The sequence below is a fragment of the Gallus gallus genome, chromosome 5 (genome assembly GCF_016699485.2).
Source record: "Gallus gallus isolate bGalGal1 chromosome 5, bGalGal1.mat.broiler.GRCg7b, whole genome shotgun sequence".
In the NCBI taxonomy this organism is placed as follows: Eukaryota; Metazoa; Chordata; class Aves; order Galliformes; family Phasianidae; genus Gallus; species Gallus gallus.
The window spans coordinates 38,771,378-38,791,818 of NC_052536.1; the positions used below are offsets into that span (position 1 = coordinate 38,771,378).

The window sequence follows — 20,441 nt, forward strand, 5'->3', positions numbered from 1 at the left end:
ACTTCATAGCTAGCAAGGCTGCACATGCAGGTTACAGACTTCTTGGGCTGCACACACACCTTGCTCCAGAAGGCCAGCAAATCAACATTAGGGGACTGAAACAGAAATGGTTAACCCAAACCTATTCTGAAGGCAGTTTTAATTCTCATCTGTTTAAATTTCTGAAATGCAATGGTAAACGTGAAAGCAGTGTTTCTAATTTCAGCTACATTAACATATAAAAAGATCTATTAAGATGTGAAGATACTGTGTAAAAGAGAAACCAATTCTGCTTTAATCAACAAGATGTATTCACAGAACTACTTTGTCCCAGTGACCAAAGAGCTCTTTCCCTGTATCTTGCAAGAATCAACATAAAATAACTTATACAAACACCACATTGCTTTGAATTGCAGTCTGCTTTAAGATGAAGAATTTGTTTAAAAACCCCTGCAACTATCTGCAAAGAACATCACGTTAACCCAAGCCCGAATTATGCAATGTTAAAGCATTAGTACTTTTACAGATAATCTGTACGTCTGGGAGGAGGAAGAAGCGTGTAAAAAGGAAAAACAAACCACACCAAGAACTATACTGCAACTGATCCTGGTTGTCATACTTTTGGTATCACTTAAACAACCCATTTTGCTCACTGAAAGAACTCAGGACGCAATGACTACGTTACAGACCACCTCCAAGGTGTGCTAAAGCAAAGGTGGCTATTCAAAACTTTGATCAGAACAGGACAGCGTGGAATTTGGAAAAAAAAAAAAGATTCTAAACAGCAACCGGCTCAGTGAACATTGATTTGACCTCACAGTAACACAAATACGAAAAAGTAACGATCTCAAACTAATTGCAATTGTGAAGACATTTGCTCTTCACGTAAGGCCTACATAGACGTGATATGCAGCTATCAAGTGAGACTCGCTGGCTAGCTGAAGCATGTGATACAGATCCAAGCTGTTCATACTCTCTGCATAAAAGCCTTGCACAACAAGAACATCTCATACATGACAAGAAACAGTGAATTAGTGTGGCAGAGGGTAGCAATCATTCTTTCACAGATCTGCATGAGATAAGTAGCTCTAAGCCATCGTGTAGGTCTGCTTATTCAGGGGTCCTGGACTTACCAGGAAGCAGAACTCTTGCTATAGTTTACTTAATTCCAACAACATCTTTCCAGAACCTAGAAGCTACTAGATATGCTCGTTTGTGGTTTTATACTAGTTCTGAAGCAAAGACAAAGTAACGTGAAGGTGAGAAACCAAGAAAGCAATACACATTAAAACCACTTTTTTTTTCCTCCAAAAAACAGAAGTATGTCAGACAAAAGACAAATAATCCCCATTTTAAAATTCACCACCAACAACAACACAATCTCTCCATCACTTACCCTATATGAAGAGGACAATTACTGTCAAAACCAGGAGGCAATCTGGTACCCATACCAGGAAGGAAAAGTAGTCAGAGTCCCAGAAGTCTTACTGCCTGTGGCTTGTAAAACTAAATAACGTTTGGGAACAATGGTCCTGTCAGTGACGTGTCAGCAACACATTTATTTTAAAAAAAGCTATATTCAAGTTTTAAACAAGTAACTGCAAAAGAAAAAAAGCTTTGGTTGATTATCAATCTTGTTAAATATGTCAAAGTTAGCAATCAACAGTTTCTCTAGGGAGTCTCCAATCAACAGACAGGTCAGCTCACCCCTTACTACAAGTTCAGACGCATCGCAGTGACACTGGAAATGCTGCCATGCCAGCATCACACATGCTCACAACATCTCAGCCAGCATCCGGGAGGACATTGGTGCATACAAAATCGGAGCTGATCAGCCACAGCCAACGTGGATTGCTGTGAACTTATTGAGACAAATAAATAAAAAAAGCAACATGAAGAAGTAAAGCCAAGCACCTCTAGGGCCAGACCCTGAAGACACGTGAATCAAAGCTTTTCTTTTTTCCTTCTCTTCTCTCTATTTACAAAATGCCATTTAGAATTGATGTGGCCACTTCAGTATTGTGAGGAAATGTCTTTTACACTGAGCAGTCAGAAGTGTGTTGTTCACAGACTGTGGTCTGCATGCCACAGAGTGTCCCACGGGGTGCGTCCCTCCCACCAAGGCATATGGAGGGAACTCAGTCTTCTGTTTCTTCATATGTAGTCTCATCAAATGGCCGGTCCAAGAGAGGTACCAAACGGTGACGGGAATATTTCAGTTGCAAAAGGTCCCCAACTTCATTGATTTCTTTTAAAGCCTGAGAAAGAGACCACAGTGTATCAGCACGGGAAACAGATGCAAGAAAGCTATCAGCACATCATCCTTTTTACATGCCCACAGAGCAAGTGAAAATTTACCAGACTAGAAGTATGTAGCTTCAGGTATGCACAACTTTTTGTTTTAATATTTGGCAGCCTCCAGACCAAGTGAGTGGCACAAGTAATTCCACCAAGAGTGACTGCACGTACCTGACTATTCCAACTCCAAAGCACAAATATAGCAGCCAGCAATACTACTCTAATTTTCACCGTCAGCCCGATTAAAGCCATGCCTGTCAGTACACGGACCAACTGAGAAAAGCATTCCTCCCTTTCTAGGAGGGTTAACACAGCTGAAACACGAAAGCATACTTGGAGGTTTGATGCCTCTTTTTCTATTGTTCATTATGAAAACACTGTATGTGCTGGTATACTACTGAAATACCATAATTTTTATGTTACAAGACAATGAAAAATAGCCTATTTTATGCTAGCAGCTTTTCTTGATACCTTTTAAAATATCTGTTTTTGATTAGATTGAGTTGCCCACGTACAGCTAGAGATGTATTGCATGGGATACTTTTTGTCAAGGAAAGAAAAGCCATCCTGGGTAGGATCCCAAGCATTTTTTTCTCCACCTGGAAAGAGGCTTTCTCTAACTGTAGCCATAGAGGAACACCTAGCCTACTGGTGGCCAAGAGCACTGCTAATGAGCTTGCAAAACCTTTCACCGTATGACCTGAATGCTGATCATATGAAGTTATCCAGAAATCAAGCACCTGCTAGCATAAGAAATGAGGAAAGTCCCTGCTCAGATAATCACGCAATCTCTTTGATGAGACACTGCCTCACAGTAGAATTTGTTAGAAGTCAGACCTTAAGCTTCTATTTCTCCGGAGACCACCCCCGGAACAAGGTGGTAAAAATACGTCAGTTGCTGCAGACAAACGTGCAACAGTATGCCATGCTAATTACCTATCTTATCCATGGTGAGTGACAAAGATATGTGCAGAAGATGACTTCCAACTTAAGTGAGATTTCTGAACTCCCAAGGTTGGCATTCTGCACTCCCTTACATTTTAGATTTGTTCAGATAGGTACATTCAGCGCTCCTTCAGAATGCCACTAATTCAACAACAACACTCCAGTTTTAACATGTTCTGGGTCAAATGCCTGTCTCTTGAGCATAGCTGGCAGATGGAGGTTAATATCCCTACATGCTTTTCCTTCCTGGACGAATAGTCCAAGTTCTTATTGCTTTAAAGAATGGCCCCTCGTGCTTGTTATATCTGGCAGCAAGAACCTCTCCATTCTAAAATCTGGGGGAATGACAAGACCAGAAGTTGGACCTCAATAAAAACAAAACCAAACAAGAGCATGGGCATAGTTTGCCAGAGCTTAAAGTAAAGACCCCATATGGAAACAATTTAAGGTTAATTTCTGTTGAAAGAGTCTGTTAACTGTTATTCTTGAATGCAGATTTAGGATTTTATTAATTTAAAACAAAAAGGACCATGTGACCAACAAAGACTACAAAGGAAATGGCATTGGTGAACTCTGATTTCAAGAGTGTAACATATATTTTTCATCACTAAAAAGAAAGCACCAACCTACAGGGATGCAGGTTATGAGGGACCTCACTCTGATCCTGAGCCAAATATTTTCAGGCAAGGAAGTTTTATTTACATAAAATGGTTAAAATTGTAACTGAGAACTGTTCCCCATCACATGGTTTTATTTAATAAGAACAAGGAAGCATTACAAATATCAGTATTTATAAGACAAGCTTCTCTTCCCCGTGCTCTGTACTCAGATTAATTTTGTTTACAAAAAATGCCACGATAACAGCATTAGTATCCATGCACACATGGATGGGCTACCAAGTTCTCTGTATCCCTGACTTGTGGAAACTGTGCCAGCTCTCTCCACTTCCACTCACTTCATTTTTTTTCCTCTTGGATATCGTTGCCACAGTTCAGCCGAGGGAACCGATGTGACCGTCTTAATTACTAGCTGCCCGAAACTGATTCTGTTTCACTGTGTCAGCAGAAAAGCCAAACACAGTCACTGACACAAAGACTTGCTACTTATTAACTCCACTTACCAGTGCTCTGGGCTCAGGGCATGCAGTCGCTTTAAACTTTGAAGCAGTTTATGCCAACTTGGAACAAAGCCTTCATATAGCAAGCTAAAAATCCAGATTTCTTCATTCACTTCAAAATTCATACATTTTGTCCTGGATTAATTTTCTCAGGCAGACAAACCCTAATACATTAAACAACCACTTCCCTTGGTTTGGAGCACTTAGCACCTGGAGATACACTCAGAGCTGAAGTCCTCTGAGTCCTCAGGGCTAAACACACAAAACTTTCTGGCAAGCTAGAAGACTTGTAGTAGACTGATAAGAGTGCTTTTTTAAGCAGGGTAATACAAATTGCAGATTGGATTGTGAAGAGAGCAAGTATAGTGCTTACAAACACCCTGTGAAACCAGCCTGCTATGGTAAAGACTCCCGTTAGTCACCAGAAGACAGACTAGCAGACAGCAAGATGGTGTGATTGCTCAGATAGCATCAGCACATCAAGTTCGCGCAGTTTAAGTTGCAGCTCACTTTGCAGGAATATGATTTCAGAGACTTACATTTTTTCCTCTTCCCCTCCTCCCACCCCCTTCCCATTCATTCTCTCATGTCTACCCAGTCAAAAGCAATTGCTCCCCCATTTGTTTCAATGCATTCATTTCTATTACTATGCTTTAAGTAATCTAATATTACTGATTTTACAATGGAGAAAAAGAAGAGAAGAGAGAGCTCTCAAAAAATAGCATTTCAGAATTATTTAGAACAGAAACAATTTACTCAGCATAATTACAGGAAAAGTAACAGGTCAAGTAGCTGGGAAGGAATCCCTTTAACAGCTGGTTGTTGGAGTGTCAGGGTGGAATCCTTCAGGTCTTACAGGGCAGAAATAGTTTGGAAGCAACAAGTATAGCACCACAGATATAAGGCAGGTTGTTCTACTGATACAGAGCAGCACCTGATATACATACCAAACTCTACACGCCAATGCTTTACTACTCTTCCTAGCAAAACTGAAATCAAGAAGGGCTACTTTCTGCTACTGTTGTAGAAACTGTGTGGCAGCTACAGATTAAAGGCTTAAAACTACTTTTTTTTTGTTGACATGCTAGTAAGTGTTTGCTTAAACTACAATTCCTATTTGCTGTTCATGTTATAAAGTGTTTTCACCTGATCATACCTGGACACTGGGCACAATTTCTCCTTCATAGTTCTACAGTAACTATTCCCAACCACCTTCTTGTCTGTAATAGGCTTGAAAATAGTTTCAATGATATTTTTTTCTTCATCACCCTCCCAAGGATCAAGGTAAGGTTGTCCAGCCTGCAGTTCCTCTGATCGTACTCTTGTCCTTCCTTGAGCACCTCTTCCAATCAACCATGATCTTTCACAGAGCTAATGAGAATGTCACTATGTTCCCTTTTAACAAGGGATAAAAGAGTGTCTCAAGGGAATAAGACCATCCCACCTGCATATCTGAAATAGGAGAAAGTCCCTGAAATTTACTGAAGATGGCTGTTCTCATTTGTTGGAGATGGCATCCATTCTACTACAGACAACTCTGAACATTAGGTTTAATTAATTTGCATACCAAGCACTGAACCATTCTAAAAAAAAAACCAACCAACCAAAAGAACCCACAAAACTAGAATTGTTATCTCTCCTTATAGAAGATGTGAGCAAGACAAAGACAAGATGAGACACTTACTGTATCAAGCATCTCTTTGGTATGAGCTGCAGACAAACAGAATCTGGCTCTGGACTCGATGATGGGAGTTGCAGGGAAGCCCACAACCACAACGCCAATGTTCCGCTTTAGCATCTCACGCCCAAATGCACTGCCAAAAAAAAAGGAAAATTGGTCAGAATGATACCTGTAGAGACAGAGTAGTGACAGCACAAAGGTATCAATATGTTTACCTATACACGCCTTTGTTAAACAAGCCTGTAACACCACAAGTTGGAGCTTCCAGTTCTTGCTCGTGGAGGTAGAACATCTAATTACAAAGGCTCTCTTTAATTCAATCCCAAGGTGGTCTTCCTCAAAAGCTTTCACTGTATTAAGTTCTAACAAAGCTGAAAGATTATATGTGGCAGAGGCTGGTCTTTTGGCAGGCTCTTTCTAAATGGATTTGTAACCTAAGCTTGAAAATCCTTCTGATAGGAAACAGGAACTAAGGCTCAGAAGTTTGACTATAAGAGGAATGCCCCCTGCTGCAATATCCCAAAGCAAATGCTTCTGCTATTTCAAAATTGTTTGTTTCTACCAATTAAATTCAACTGAGGCACATTACAGAGCCACAGGATGTACCACTTCTTAAGTGTTTATCACGGGAACACTCAAATTGCAATAAAAAAACAACAACAAAAAACCAAACATCTAATCTAATGCTAAACGTTTTTAAGAAAATTGCAAAAATCTCTTTATATGTGAATAAGAACAAGCTTTACCACTACATGTCATGTTTCAAAACAGTCTTTCTTTACATTTAGAAAAGTCTGAATATTCTTGTAGCATGCTAACTTTAAAGTAGATGGGCAAAAAAAAAAAATCTGTTAGACCTACCCAATTTTTGCTGGCATGTACAACATCAGAGGCACAACAGGGGAATCTTCATTGCCATAGATGATAAAGCCCATCTCTTTGAGTCGTCTCCTGAAATACCTTGTGTTCTCTGCTAGCTGCTGCACACACTCTCTCCCTAGGAAAGAAATCAAGGTAAGACAATAGACACAACAGTCATAAACCACACGTGTAACTGCAGCACAAGATCTCTTCTCGCTTCGGTACACACTACAAGTGCACAACTTGTGCTTAAAGAAGTGTTAAAATGAAACAAACTAGAATTCAGTTTCTTCTTTCTCTTTTAATCAAGATAAATTGCTCACTTTGATAAGGCCGTTGCTGGATGGAGAAGGACAAGTGTAATTGCCAAATTCACCCCCCCTAATTTTTCCATATCTGAGTTGTATCAAGAGATACAAAGCTGGCAAAACAGTACAGTGAGCTGCTTTTAAACAAGCTGCAAAATTTGCTCAAAATCCACTGATACCTGCATGTTAAAGAATGGTTTGCTTACAGTTGTAATAGTTAATAAATATTAATCAGCTGAGGCTTCTCACCATATACTTTTCCTGCCTGTCTGTATTGACAGAATTACCGCATTCCTCTCAGATCTGCCTGCTGGACTGACCAAGCGGCTGCTCCGTAACCTTTCTCACTGAAAGCGAGCTGGGCTTAAATTAAACAGATTACCTCTGATAATCCAGCTCATTATGCACAAGCAGCAGCAGCCAATTTATCATGTGATCAGCCAATTCTGAATTGATTTTTTGGACGTTTGGCAAAATTCATACACAGGACATTAGATTGCCAGTAAAACTCAAACATTCCAGCTACTCAGATATGCACGGAACAACCTTTTTGTCAGCTAAACTCTAACCCAGCACAGCATATTACTTTTCTGTATTGCCCAAGAAAAGATCCACACCATCTTGCCCAAGCAATTGACAATAATGCATTTCTGATGAGCTAGTATTCTAATATGCTTAAGAGATTAAACACTATGCCACTGATGAGACAATGATAGGTAGCATTTATAATTGCTTGTCTCAGGTCCACACTGTATATTTTTGGATAATTGATCATCCAGACACCACCTTCACCAAATGAGTAATTCATATACTTAAGCACTAAATCTACAGCAGTGCTGACGTATGCCACAGTGAAGTTGGCTGCTAGATATTAATAGCCCCCCTTTAAAGCTGTAGATAACATAAGGTGATTACCCAGAAGGAATGCCAAGCCTCAAAGAAACATTCACACCCACATATCTATGCTCCAAGCCAGAACAAATGTAGTTTTAAGAACCTATACAGTTTTTGTAGCCAAGAGTATCAGACATTCCACCCACCACCATGCAATCAAAGGCAAAATCCCATCAAAGAAGTGTAAGAAAAAGGAATGAAACCTGTTAAGTTTGCAAAACTTGGTTTGTCATTTGTGGGCAGGAGCTGGTACTTTTAATTATACTTGCTGCCATTTAAGACATCCCTTCCCCTCCATTAACAGCTTACTTTCTTAATCTTTTATCCCCTAAAGTTTCTAGAGAAGCTTAATTTTTCTTCCCTTCTTCACCCCAAACCAGCAAGACTTCATTAAAATGCATCTTGTGTTTTATGAAACTTACTATGTAACTGGCTCACGTTAGATCAGATCCTCTAGCTGAGATTCCTACGCTTTCAAACTAACGACTTGGTTGTTCAAATATCCCAGCCTGCAGTGTGAGATTTAACAAATACAACAGAACAAAACCCTAAAATAAAAAATCCCATGAACGAAGAATCAAACCAGGCCTAGCCCAGAAGACAAGAGATAGCGGGCTAAATAGCACTACTTGCATTTCTAACATTCAGGCAATCAGTAAAACCACAAATGGCTAAGGACAGCTTAGAAGAGCAACCTATATGCAGGGGAAAAAAAATGCTACCATGGTATCTCCTGAGAAAGCTGCATCTGCTTGTCCCTGTACAGAAACACACAACTTCTGACAACATTTCATGTCAGTGATTTATAATTCTATCAAAATAAACATGAAATTTCACGGCTGCAGGAGCACTGAGATAACATGCTGCTGGATGCAACTGCTGTGATCTGCCCCTCTTCCACAGCCAAGAATGCAGATTCTCCCACACCACACAGCACAGAGTTTACAGTACACCTAAGCAGGAGATGAAACTTCCGCACCTTCATAGTTTTCCAAATTGCCAGAACCTTCCAGGCTAAAGGTGAAAAAGCAACCTTAATTTGTAGTTGGCAACCACTTCATAGTCCTCCATAAACTCCTTCTCATAAAATGAGTTAATGATTCTAGATTTGTCTTTAGAGATTGAAGAGTGCTTTGATATATGAGTTTCACGCACAGTTCTCTACAGACACATAAGCAACTACTACAGCAACAGACAGATTTAGAAGACAGCTGCATTCTTCAAAGGCCTGTGGGTCTGAGAAGCTTCTCAGCTTTTAGTCTGCTCCAGAGCCATCAGTTTAATTAAGTGATTCTCTCTAAAAACTTGTTGCCACAACCACAACAAAATTCCTGAGATCATAAAAGCACATCAGATCATAAAAGTCACAGTGGTGACTTCTCAGTACCAACCATGCATCACCACCACCGTCTGAGAAAGAATGGCAGTTGTGGTGAATGAAGTCAAGCATGCAGATGGCGTGAACAAGAACCTGGCAGAGGTTCCTTGTCCTCTAGCTTCCCTTCTTCCTGCACCGTATGCAGCTCTTCTCCTCTGCACACCATTAAGTTTAGTCTTCTACACCAATACAAAATTCTGCACTTGAAGTCTTTTGCAGTGAGGGTAGTGAGGCAGTGGAACAGGTTGCCCAGAGATGTGGTTGATGCCCTGCATCCCTGAAGATTTTCAAGGCAAGGCTGGACCAGGCTGTGGGCAACCTGATCTAGTTGTGCACATCCCTGTTCATTGCAGAGGAGCTGAACTAGATGACCTTTAAAGGTCCCTTACAACTCTAAGGATTCTACGATTCTAAGAGCGATATCAAATATTATTTTGAGTACGGTTTACAATATAAAGCTAAAAGCACACACCCGGCCTTAATCTTTGTTAATTCGTGCTGGGTTTCAGCCCCACCAGTGTAGCAGGCTGTCACCTGTTCCTATAGTTTTTCCCATGGGCTCCACGAGCACAAAGCTGAAACACGCATTGCTTAGAGACAACGGTGACCAGGTACCAGTGTTGCTAATCCCACTCCTACCCAAACCACACTCAGGCATTCAGACAGGTCTTCAAAAATCCCTTCCCAGCCCAGACGTTTTCTGAAGCTCAGAACTCTGTCCACATCTACTCATCTGAAGGCCTAGAAAGACTGCCAGGCCTGCAACACTCCTCCAGCAGCTGGCTTTCCTGGCAGTATGCAGCTTCATTTTAAGATCACTCAGAGAAGGCCTACTCAGACACCACCCTTGCCAATTGTTCTTGCACAGGAGTTGTGCAACAGTTCTGGTAACATCCTTTAATCTCGGAAAGTGGAATGTGATGACCTTCAGGGGAAGGAAGAAAGAGAGGATTACTGGAATTGAATTCTTCAAAAGGCTGGAAAACTAGAACCCCTTATCACAGCAACTGATCTCAAGTCCCTTATGGGCCCTGTAAATAGCTTAAACTAGCTACTGACAGACCTATGTTTGAATTAGAAGTATTAGCTAATAACTTGTCCTTTGCTTTTGTACCCTTTTACAAGTTTACTGCAGTCCTAACAAGATTGCTCTTGCAATTTAGTAAAACACTTATAGCAATCAGGACATCATCTAACCTAAACCATACATCTATCCCTCTAAAGAACATGCTACCATGGTATTAAAGGTCACACACCATCAAAGGAGAAGCACACCCCCTTTACAGCCCTCAGCTCAGAGCTGTAGTTGTATGGATTCAGCAGAGAAAGAAACAAGAACAGAGAAAAGAAATGCAATAACTGCCTTTGCTCACGTGGTTAAAACAAGCTCAACATTTATTGCTGACAGAGAAGAGGAATGTGCTTTTACTTGACACATCTTAATACCCGTTCACGATGGCATCAGTCATTTTAAACCTACTCTGCTCATTTCCATACCATCAGACAGCTTGCTGTACACACTGAGCACAGAAGTGCAGAATACCCGGTAGAGCTGCAGCCCCCCTCCCCAAGCATTACTACCCACATGCAAGCTCCCACAGCAGCAGGACTGAGAGTTACTAAAAGCTACTCTCATGCCTTTGTGCTGCCCATAGCACTGTGGTTGCTATCAACTCTACAGAGCCAAGAATGCCAGATGCATGCTTCTATGTTTTTAAACTCTAAGCAAATTACTTGCCCATTCCACCAAGTGCAGAAACTCTGAAGCCTGATTTGACTGCAACAGGAGTGTTTTGTACCACAGGCTGAACCAGTACACATAAGATAGATACCTACCATAACACTGGAGGAAAGTAAATCAGTATCTTTGCCAGGGGAGACTCTCACAGGTGAGAGGGATGATCGCAGTGACTACCTCTGTTTTATGGGACACATTATTCAAATAAACTTCAGCTATAGTGAAAACAATCTAAGAGATACTCAAGCGAGTATTTCTTCAAGAATTGTGAAGCAGAAGTTGATGCTTACCTTGGTTATCTGCAGAATAAAAAATAACAACGGAAAAAGTTTGCACATTCCAGCAAGCCAAATCTGAACTCTTGCAGTGAGTTGGTTAAATACAAATAGGGACAATCATTTAGCCACATTGCTCTTTAAACCACAGAAGCTCATGCTTAAACAAGATGTCCAAACACTGCAAGGATTTTTGGACAACTCTTTATTTAGTGAAAAAGCAGATTAATAAAAATTACCCAAGAATTTTTGCATGGGCAGGCTGAATATGTTAAAAAAAATAAAGTAAAAGATGGATCTGTTTTATACCTGAGTAACTTCTCAACACCAAGCTAAAAATAGTTTCTACAAAGAACAAAGACGACCTAGAATTTGTAGTGAAAACCCTACTACAAGCATCTAATATTTGTAATACTCCTGTCATCTATTAAGGCTAATGAATAAGCTATCATAGATGGTATTGAACTCGAGGGAGAATTTAGTTCAGCTAGGACACATTTGTTTTCCGCTCTTCTTATGATCTCAAGGCAGTAATTGGAAAACAGTCACAAATCTGCTCTTCCAAACAATGCAACGCTTCATCAGCGGGGCTTCATGAGAAATAAAAAGCATGTTGCATTGTACACAAACTGTCTACTGACTGACACTGCACTCCTAGGGGAGGAAACCAACTTCAGGGAGGGGGTGAGCTGTACTCTGTCCCTCCAACAACAAAAAGCAAAACCAACACCAACAAAACAAACAAAAAACCCACCCCACAAGCAGGATTTTATTTGCTTGTTACGTTGGGGATTGCTGTCATCTGGATCTGAAACAAAAATGTGTGGAACAGTAACAAAAGAAGCTAAATGCTAAAGTTTTCAATTAATTCTTATACAGAGGCTTCAAAGCAACATAGCAAGACACACCTATGAAATAGTTCCTGAGCAGTTAAACTTATTAGTATGCTGAAGCTCCAGTACAACCCTAATTGATCAAGATATATCAGTCAATGGAAAATACATCACATCAGACAGCTATAACAAAATTACTATATACTTGTTCATTAACTAATTTCATAGCTGCTTTACACACCTTTAATCTTGCATTCTTAATTCAACCTATGTTTTGTTGCCAACATGAACAAGAAAGTTAAGCTGAGCAATTTCATATCTCAATCTTCCACATCAGGTGAAGGCTAACACCTTCAGTTTTAATGATTAAATGAAAGACTTAGGAAAGAAAAAGAGATCTCTGGATATGAACAGATTGCTGTTCAGTACACACAAAATTGTTCTACTCTGAACAGACATCTATTGCTCCAAGTACTCAATCCCACTGAAACAGCTCAAGCTGTAACAAAACGGAACATCCTCAGTCCCACTTTTTATTATGTGATAAACAGAATTCAAGCACTTATACTAGTATGTATTTGTAAGAATTCTTTGAGAAGCTCTGATGATGCTTTCTAACAACAGCATACTGCCTCTGATAAGAAACAGCATGTATCTAATAAGAAGTAGATTTTGAAGACTGGCTACAGCACATTAAGTACATATTTTACGTTACCAGAACTAAGTAAAGATCAGGGCATCTTAATGTTAATCTTAGTATGAGATGGAAACTCTCCATTAATTTTCTTGCAGATGAGATCTCTAATGCAATATGTTTCACACTTATCAAGTGTATCCCACCTTACAAACTCTTGATAGTGCAGAGGTGTTGAAGGTGAGAGGCCTTAAGCCATCTACTGAGAGACATACCGTCCCTCATCTGTGGCAGAATCATTTCTCTTAGTATAGCTTATGTCATTCTAGGATAAACTCCTTCCTTGACTAAGTTTACACTGTGAAAAATCACACAATTACAGAATTGTAGGGACCAGAAGGGACCTCTAGAGATCGCCGAGTCCAACCCTCCTGCAAAGCAGGCTCTCTATAGCAGGCTGCACAGGTAGGCATCCAAGTGGGTCTTGAATATCTCCAGACAAGGAGAACCCACAGCCTCCCTGGGCAGCCTGTTCCAGTGCTCTGTCACCCTTTACTGCGAAGAAGCTCCTTCCCATATTGGTGCTCAGGTTTATGGCCATTTCCCTTTGTCCTGTCCCCACAGACTGCTGAAAAGAGGTTGGAAATACGGAAAAATACCACAGCAATACTTACATAAGAATTACCTCCACAGAAACAGTTTGCTAGGATGTCTATTGATTTTACAGGACTACCTGGGCAGAGCTCTTGCTTCTCCTCTCCTGATGGCTACGATCTATCTGGGAGAATTCATTAAACAACTTTCCTCTCCTGTATTAATTCTTTCTCATGACTAAAGTTAATTTTCTGATTTCTTAGGAAAAAAGTTCTCAGTCAAATAAAAGTGCTTGTGCAGATTATGGTAGCTGGGGAGAGAAAATGTGTGCATATAAAAAACAAAGAAGCAGATCTCAACCTCCTTCTTTGGGAAACAACACGGAAAAGTATTTTATAACACAAACAGTAATGCTTACTGATTGCTGTTGGTAACAACTGGGCCTCCATATCCCCACATGGAATAAAAATAAAAGTGGAAAGACCGTGTTCTGAAGCATTAACCATCATTCCACAATGACATGGCTAACCTACGACCCAATTTTATGGAAATTCTTGACCACACACAGCTTAGAAGTTTTGTTGTTGTTTTTTTTTAAACCACATCTGTACATATTAAAAGATCATAAAAATAATAGAATATCCATCCATCACTGAAAACACACTAAACAGCCAAAACAAAACCAACAGCCACAATCCATTATGAATACAGAATAGTAATGCCATGGTGTCCTGCTGCCTAAACAGAAATTAAAGTGGTTTAAATACATGCTACTTGGAAAGGATATGGATCAGGTTGTAATATTCCTAGTTTGTTTTTCTGAGAGCATCAGCACCAACAACTGAAGATAGAACACTGTTTCATTAGCATAGAAAGAAACCCTTTCTCCACGTCTGTTTCTATCAACAAGCCAAACGGCAATAACTTCTACTTCAGAAAACCTGTAGTTTCTGACATTTTGAAGTATTTAACTGCGTGAACTGGTGATGAAAACTTGGTTACATATATCATCCTCCAGAACTTTGTTTTTTCAAGTCTGAGTGATGCTATAATATATTCATGCTTGCAAATTTTTCCACATTAAAATCCCCTTGTTTTTGCAAAGGCTTACACTTCTATTCTGTTTATTATTCCTTCCTTTTCTGACTTTTGGTTGGCTGTTTCAGTGGAAGACATAATTCAACATACTCTGTTTTGGAAACAAGCATTTTTCAAATCTCAACCAGGAACCCAATATTCTTTTGCTGACTTAACAGATTCTCTACTAAGCTTTCAGAAGCTAAGCTGCCTCCTGAGGGCTTTGGAAGATCTTTTGCAATGCTAACATACTAACTCAAGTTGTTTTCTGGACACTATACTTGTAAATATCTCAACATAAAAAAAAAACACAGACAACTTCTTAGAGAAGCATAACAGGCATAAAGGTACTTTTTTTTTTTTTTACTGACAAAAGTATTTTTCATATATAGTATAGAAAATTCCCTTTTCAACACTTATCCTAAAAAGCACAAAGTCAAGCTTTGTGGTTACATTTGCACAATGAAACAGAAGAGCAAAACTTTTTTAGATTTGCCAAATGGCAGAAAGGACAGGTATGAGTTAAGAACATCTGAGTGGAAACATGGGGCAGATTCAAAGTCAGATAGTACCCATCTGCAGGCTACAGCCAGCAAGGTGAAAACTAGGAGAGAGATTTTAAAGTAAAAATATCAGAACACTGAGCAAAATTCCATTTCAGTACTGATTAAATGCTACTTATCTTCCAAGGAAAAGTTACACAGAGAGAGTGTTATTATGGCACTTGAGCATCATCAGTGTTAATGACTCAGGAACATAATATATGCTAGAGTTGATTTTAAGAGGTCTGTAACATCGTTTGCCAGAAAGATGACAAGAACTCACATCTCAAGGCAGAAAGGGAAGAATCAAGACTGACTGACAGGATCAATCTTGCCAAAGGCCCTCACCTGCACAAGGCCAGAATGGTCACTCCCCTTCTTTTTTCAGTCCCCCACAAAGGGGACCCCAAACCAGAATTACAACAGCTGAGAAAAAAAATGGTTTACAACAAAGCATTCCTGGTTTGTACTGAGATTATAGTATAAGAGCTAACGATAAGGAATGAGAGTAAAAATTTTATCGCACACGACATATAGGTCTTGTCTCCTTTGACATGTTTTTCTTATGTCAGGGTTTGAGTTCTAAGAACTGGGTGGCTTCACACAGATCAAACCATCTCCTTTGAATTTGCACTGATGAATGTCGCACTGGTGCCAATATTTGCGGTAAGAATTTTACATCCTTCATTTCAATGTTGTCTGCAGATTTTCATTACTTTTCATTAAGTATTATATACAATTACACTGAGTGATCTGAGATGGCAGACAGGCATGTTGAAAAATATAAGGTGAAATACTATGATCCCACACTATTAAGCAACAGTTTATGCAGGCAAATGCCAAGAGGACCAGCCAAAGCAATAAGAAACTTTAAAAAAGAAAGTAATTAGTGTCATCTTTTAATTCAGTGCTACAGATGCGCATTGCTGCCTAACAACTCAAATGCCAGTATTTAGCAAAACAGTCGGAAGAGAGAAGCAACAGCTCTGCTGGGTTATTTGGGTTTAAAAGCAACCTGGAAATGGGAAGCAGGCTTTTAAGGTGAACCCGAGGTGATGGAGGGTCTAGAAACTTCCACTAGGGGCCAGTGCTACACAGAGGGAACTCGGAGCCCTCAGCTCTCACAGCTGTACCCCAAGCAGCACTCCCTGGAGCCCAGACCACGCTGAGCCAGAGCCCTTCTGGATGCAGCCAGGAGACAGCCCAACACTTCAGAGCCACTAACCAGGGTGGACAGCTGAATCAAGTTATTTATTCTTCTGACACACTTGCATGCTTCCTGAGTTCACCACTCAGGAGATAAACTACAAATAATGTGGGAGGAGAAGCCTTGTTTAAGAGCCAGCACACTTGAAAGCACGAGCTAGGAAATCAAAAGACTGCTGAGAGCTCATGTTTGTCAGCCATATGGCAGCAGCATTAGCAGCAATTTATTTTAGGAGCCACAGTGGTTGTGAGCCAAGCCCTCCACTCTGAGTTAACCTCGTGCCTATGGTTTTATAACACAATTGTATGCAGGGGATTTGCCTGGATTACATGAGCGTGCTGACAGTGGAGCCAGTGCAGTGGAGAGCAAAATGCTCAGTTCTGTAAAGGAGAAGAAAGCAGTTTAATCTGATTTTAAAAAACAAAATAGCAATAGCAAAACCAGGGATTCAGAAACGGAAAAATGAGAAAAGAAAAATTATGGCTAATGTTCCTGGCATTGAAAGGTCCCAGAGAAATAAAACTTATGCTAATACTAAGTATCTGTCATTGCGTTTGCTGTTAAGCTAAACAGTTCCAGTGGAGTTTAAAGGCATGACAAAAAACAGCTGGGTGCATGTATTGTGTACTCATTGAGTTTACATATACTGGTGAGATTGAAGCCTTTGGCATATTTCAAAGCCCAGATGGATGTTTTTATATTTGAACTTTCTGATTTTGTTTGCAACTCCCAACTGCATCCAGAGAACTCCAAGACAGACTGTCAGCATCACAAGTTTCATCATAAAGACATACAGCTCTCACCACAAAGAGATCATGTGAATCTGTTGATGTGAATGGAAAAATACAATCTGCTAAAGAAATTCCATTGAAGCATACAAACGTAAAAGAGGTTTCAAAAACCTTGGCGATGTGTAACAGAAGCACTGCCCCAGTTTCCCAGAGTCTACGTTGGTGATCACAAAAGAACCTGACTGAGCAGGTTACATACGCATTCAAAACACTAGAAGGAAATACCATCTATTTTTTTCTGTACTCCCCCAAACTGTGCATCGTTTAATAGTAAATTCCTGACCCAAGCAAACAGATCTAAGGTATTCAGAGAAATTGTGACCAAAAAAAGATGCTGCATAACACAGCAATAAAATCAACTAAAATGGTCACTCATGCAAGCACAGCCTTCACAGTATTACAGTTATCTGATGAGGCACCTTTTACCACAAACAGTAGGCTTAATTATGCGAGCAGACACTGTGACATACAGCATAGGCTTAGAGACCAACATGAATAAATATTTTAAGGAGCTAAATAAAGGTATTACAAAGCAGTTGATTTGACTGAAGCCAATGTTTGCCAAGCTACTGGAGAGAGCTTTTCTACAAGAAAATACCTGGTGTAACAGTCTGAAAACTCAAGTTTTAAAGAGATGAGAGTAAGTCTGTACAATGCTACTGATGCAACAGTCACAAAAATAAGATGGGTTAAAAGGCCCTCCAGCCTCAAACCTGGCTACTGTTGGTTCCTAAATTCACCAGCTTAAAACCAGCATAAACACAATATGTAATAATAGATATAAATACACAAAAGGAGTAAGAGCCATTAGAAATAAGCTTTCCATTAAAGATGTTTAGTAAACAATGGAACTTTGAAATTATTAATCCTTAGCCATTAAAGAAAGACTACAAGGGTTATCTCTTTGCCTCGACTCAGCACCACTTTAATACAAGTGAACACCTATCAAAAACAGCAGTGGCTAACAGCAGGATTCTGGGACTAGAAAAGTAACACATGGACATACTCCAGCTGTTAACTTCTACTGCTTTACCACGTGGCAGATGGAGATTTAAGAACTTATTCCACACTTAAGGGCTGTCTACCACACTCAACACCACATATTTCTGCATACAGTTGAACGAGTCACTCTGGTCTTTAGAAGTATATTCTAGCTGCTTCGTAACTATCCACGGAATTGGCTGTGGAAGCATCTCATATTCCAATGTTCATTTATGCACATACATTGTCAGTAATCAACAACTGTGCTTTCTGCCTCTTTTTAAATTTTTTTTATCATTATTATTATTATTATTATTTTAAATCAATCTGCATCGTCCCCAGCGTGACTGAAACAAGGTCAGCCTAATTAGGTCAGCCTAATACACATCCTGTATAGTCTCAACATCTTATCAAATTCTACATTTAAGGACTCAGAGGGAGGTTACTATGCACATCCTCCAATATTTGCATTCCTTACGAAGGGTACAACAAAAAATCCACAGGGGAGAATGACTCCCTGTCATTACAATTAGCCAAAAGTGGGTCTAAGTCATTAAGAAGTATGTGAATAAAGGGCTGCTTTAACAAACATACCATCATTACCAGATACCTCAGTGACAGATTTTGATTAAGCTGCAACTGAAACATGACGTGACTGACCTACAAGTGTCAGAAAGACAGTTTTATTTAGCTCAGGCTATGTCAGAATATTTTACCAGAGTATGCTTCCACTCCTAGAGAAGAATCTTCAGTAGCTGGCCCCAATACTCTGTATGGAGACTGGAGCCACTAATAAACTGATGTCTTGGACAGAATTTCCTTGTTCTCCATTGTGGGAAGAAAAGATTCAGTTCTGAAGTAGAAGGCTTAAACAAAAAACGCAAGATAATATCTTGACTTGGTTGAACGTCAAAGAAAGGGATGTCATCCAGAGGGACACAGATGGGCTTGAGAAGTGGGCCCATCAATAAGGTCAAGCACAAAGTGCCGTACCTGCACTGGGGCAACCTCAGGCATGAATACAGGCTGGGCAATGAATAGATTGAGAGCGACTCTGACAAGAATCAACTTGGGGGTACTGCTGAATAAAAAATTGGATGAGAGCTGGTAATGCATGCTTGCAGCCCAGAAAGCCTGTCACATCCTGGGCTGCATAAAAAGTGTGGCCAGCAGGTTGAAGGAGATGATGCCTTCCCTCTGCTCCGCTCTTTGTACACCTCACCTGGAGTACTGTGTTCAGTTTTGTGATTTATGTTCTGCTCCAACCTAAGACAGACATGGACCTGTTGGAGCAGGTTCAAAGGAAGGCCTTGAAGATTATCAGAGGGCTGGAGTTGCTTAAGGTGGAGAAGGTTCTGAGAAGATGTCATTGCAGTCTTTCAATATGTAAAGGGGGCTTGTAAAAAAAACCTCACTCCATCTTTTTTTTATTTTTTCAAAGATATGTACAAATACAGTACCTTGAATAAATGTATTCTTTTTCAGTTTAAAAACATTAAGTTTAAGTCAAGCAGGGTCAGCTACAGCAGGCTGCTCAAGACAATACCCAGTTGGGTTTTGACTGTTGTCCTAGATGGAGACTCCACCTCCTCTATGACTTTACCTAGTTCCAGTGTTTGAACCACCTCAAACTTCAGTTTTCAGGAATTCCTACTCCTTTCTCTTTTATAAATCTCAAAATTATCCAAAACTTAGCATTTACTAGATATAGAAAACATCTGAAGTTACCTATGTTTACTCTTTTCTGTCTTGTACTCTTAGCCACTTCCCACAATAGATGAGGACATTTCAAGTCTTTCTCTTTGACAGACTAGTAATAATGAGTACGCTGCAACTTTTTACTCATCAGCATGCCACACAAGTGACATGAGGCATCTGGCCCAAATGGATTTAAGCTGCCGAGGTATTTTGCCCACAAAAGATGCAGACCTAAGCTGCCAAACCCCAAAATAATACACATCCGCTTCTTATATATCCGGGCAGCCAAAAAGCAAGTCAAATTTGCCAGGGCACTTTGCTCGTTATGAATAAAATGCTTGGCTGAATTTTAGTTACAACTTAACACGGCTTCAGTTATTTTAACCTGCAGTCAATCCCCCCATGAACGTCCAAACTGCTTAGCCACAGAAATAACAAGCATAGCAAAGCAAGGTTCAAAGTGTTTTCTCTTTACATCTAAATCTAAGATAAATGTTATTCATGCTACCCTGTGCAAATATAACTGCAAGGATTCCAGCTCTAAAAATAGAAGTGGTAGGAAAGTAAGTAGTAGTAATGAGCGTTACTACTACTACCACCTTTGCCAAGT

General features: G+C 39.9%; 1 protein-coding gene across 3 annotated transcripts in view; it reads right to left on the minus strand.

The window, feature by feature from the left end:
* Positions 1-1,518: 1,518 nt before the first annotated feature.
* Positions 1,519-20,441, minus strand: part of SPTLC2 (serine palmitoyltransferase long chain base subunit 2) — a 58,272-nt gene continuing 39,349 nt past the window's right edge. For all 3 annotated transcript variants that reach the window (NM_001006483.3, XM_046941775.1, XM_046941776.1), the window contains exons 10-12: positions 6,882-7,017; positions 6,024-6,153; positions 1,519-2,237 (exon numbers count right to left, since the gene is read on the minus strand). In NM_001006483.3, coding sequence (NP_001006483.1) covers positions 2,118-2,237; positions 6,024-6,153; positions 6,882-7,017 — 386 coding nt within the window. In that variant the 3' untranslated portion in view covers positions 1,519-2,117. The remainder of the gene's footprint in view (positions 2,238-6,023; positions 6,154-6,881; positions 7,018-20,441) is intronic.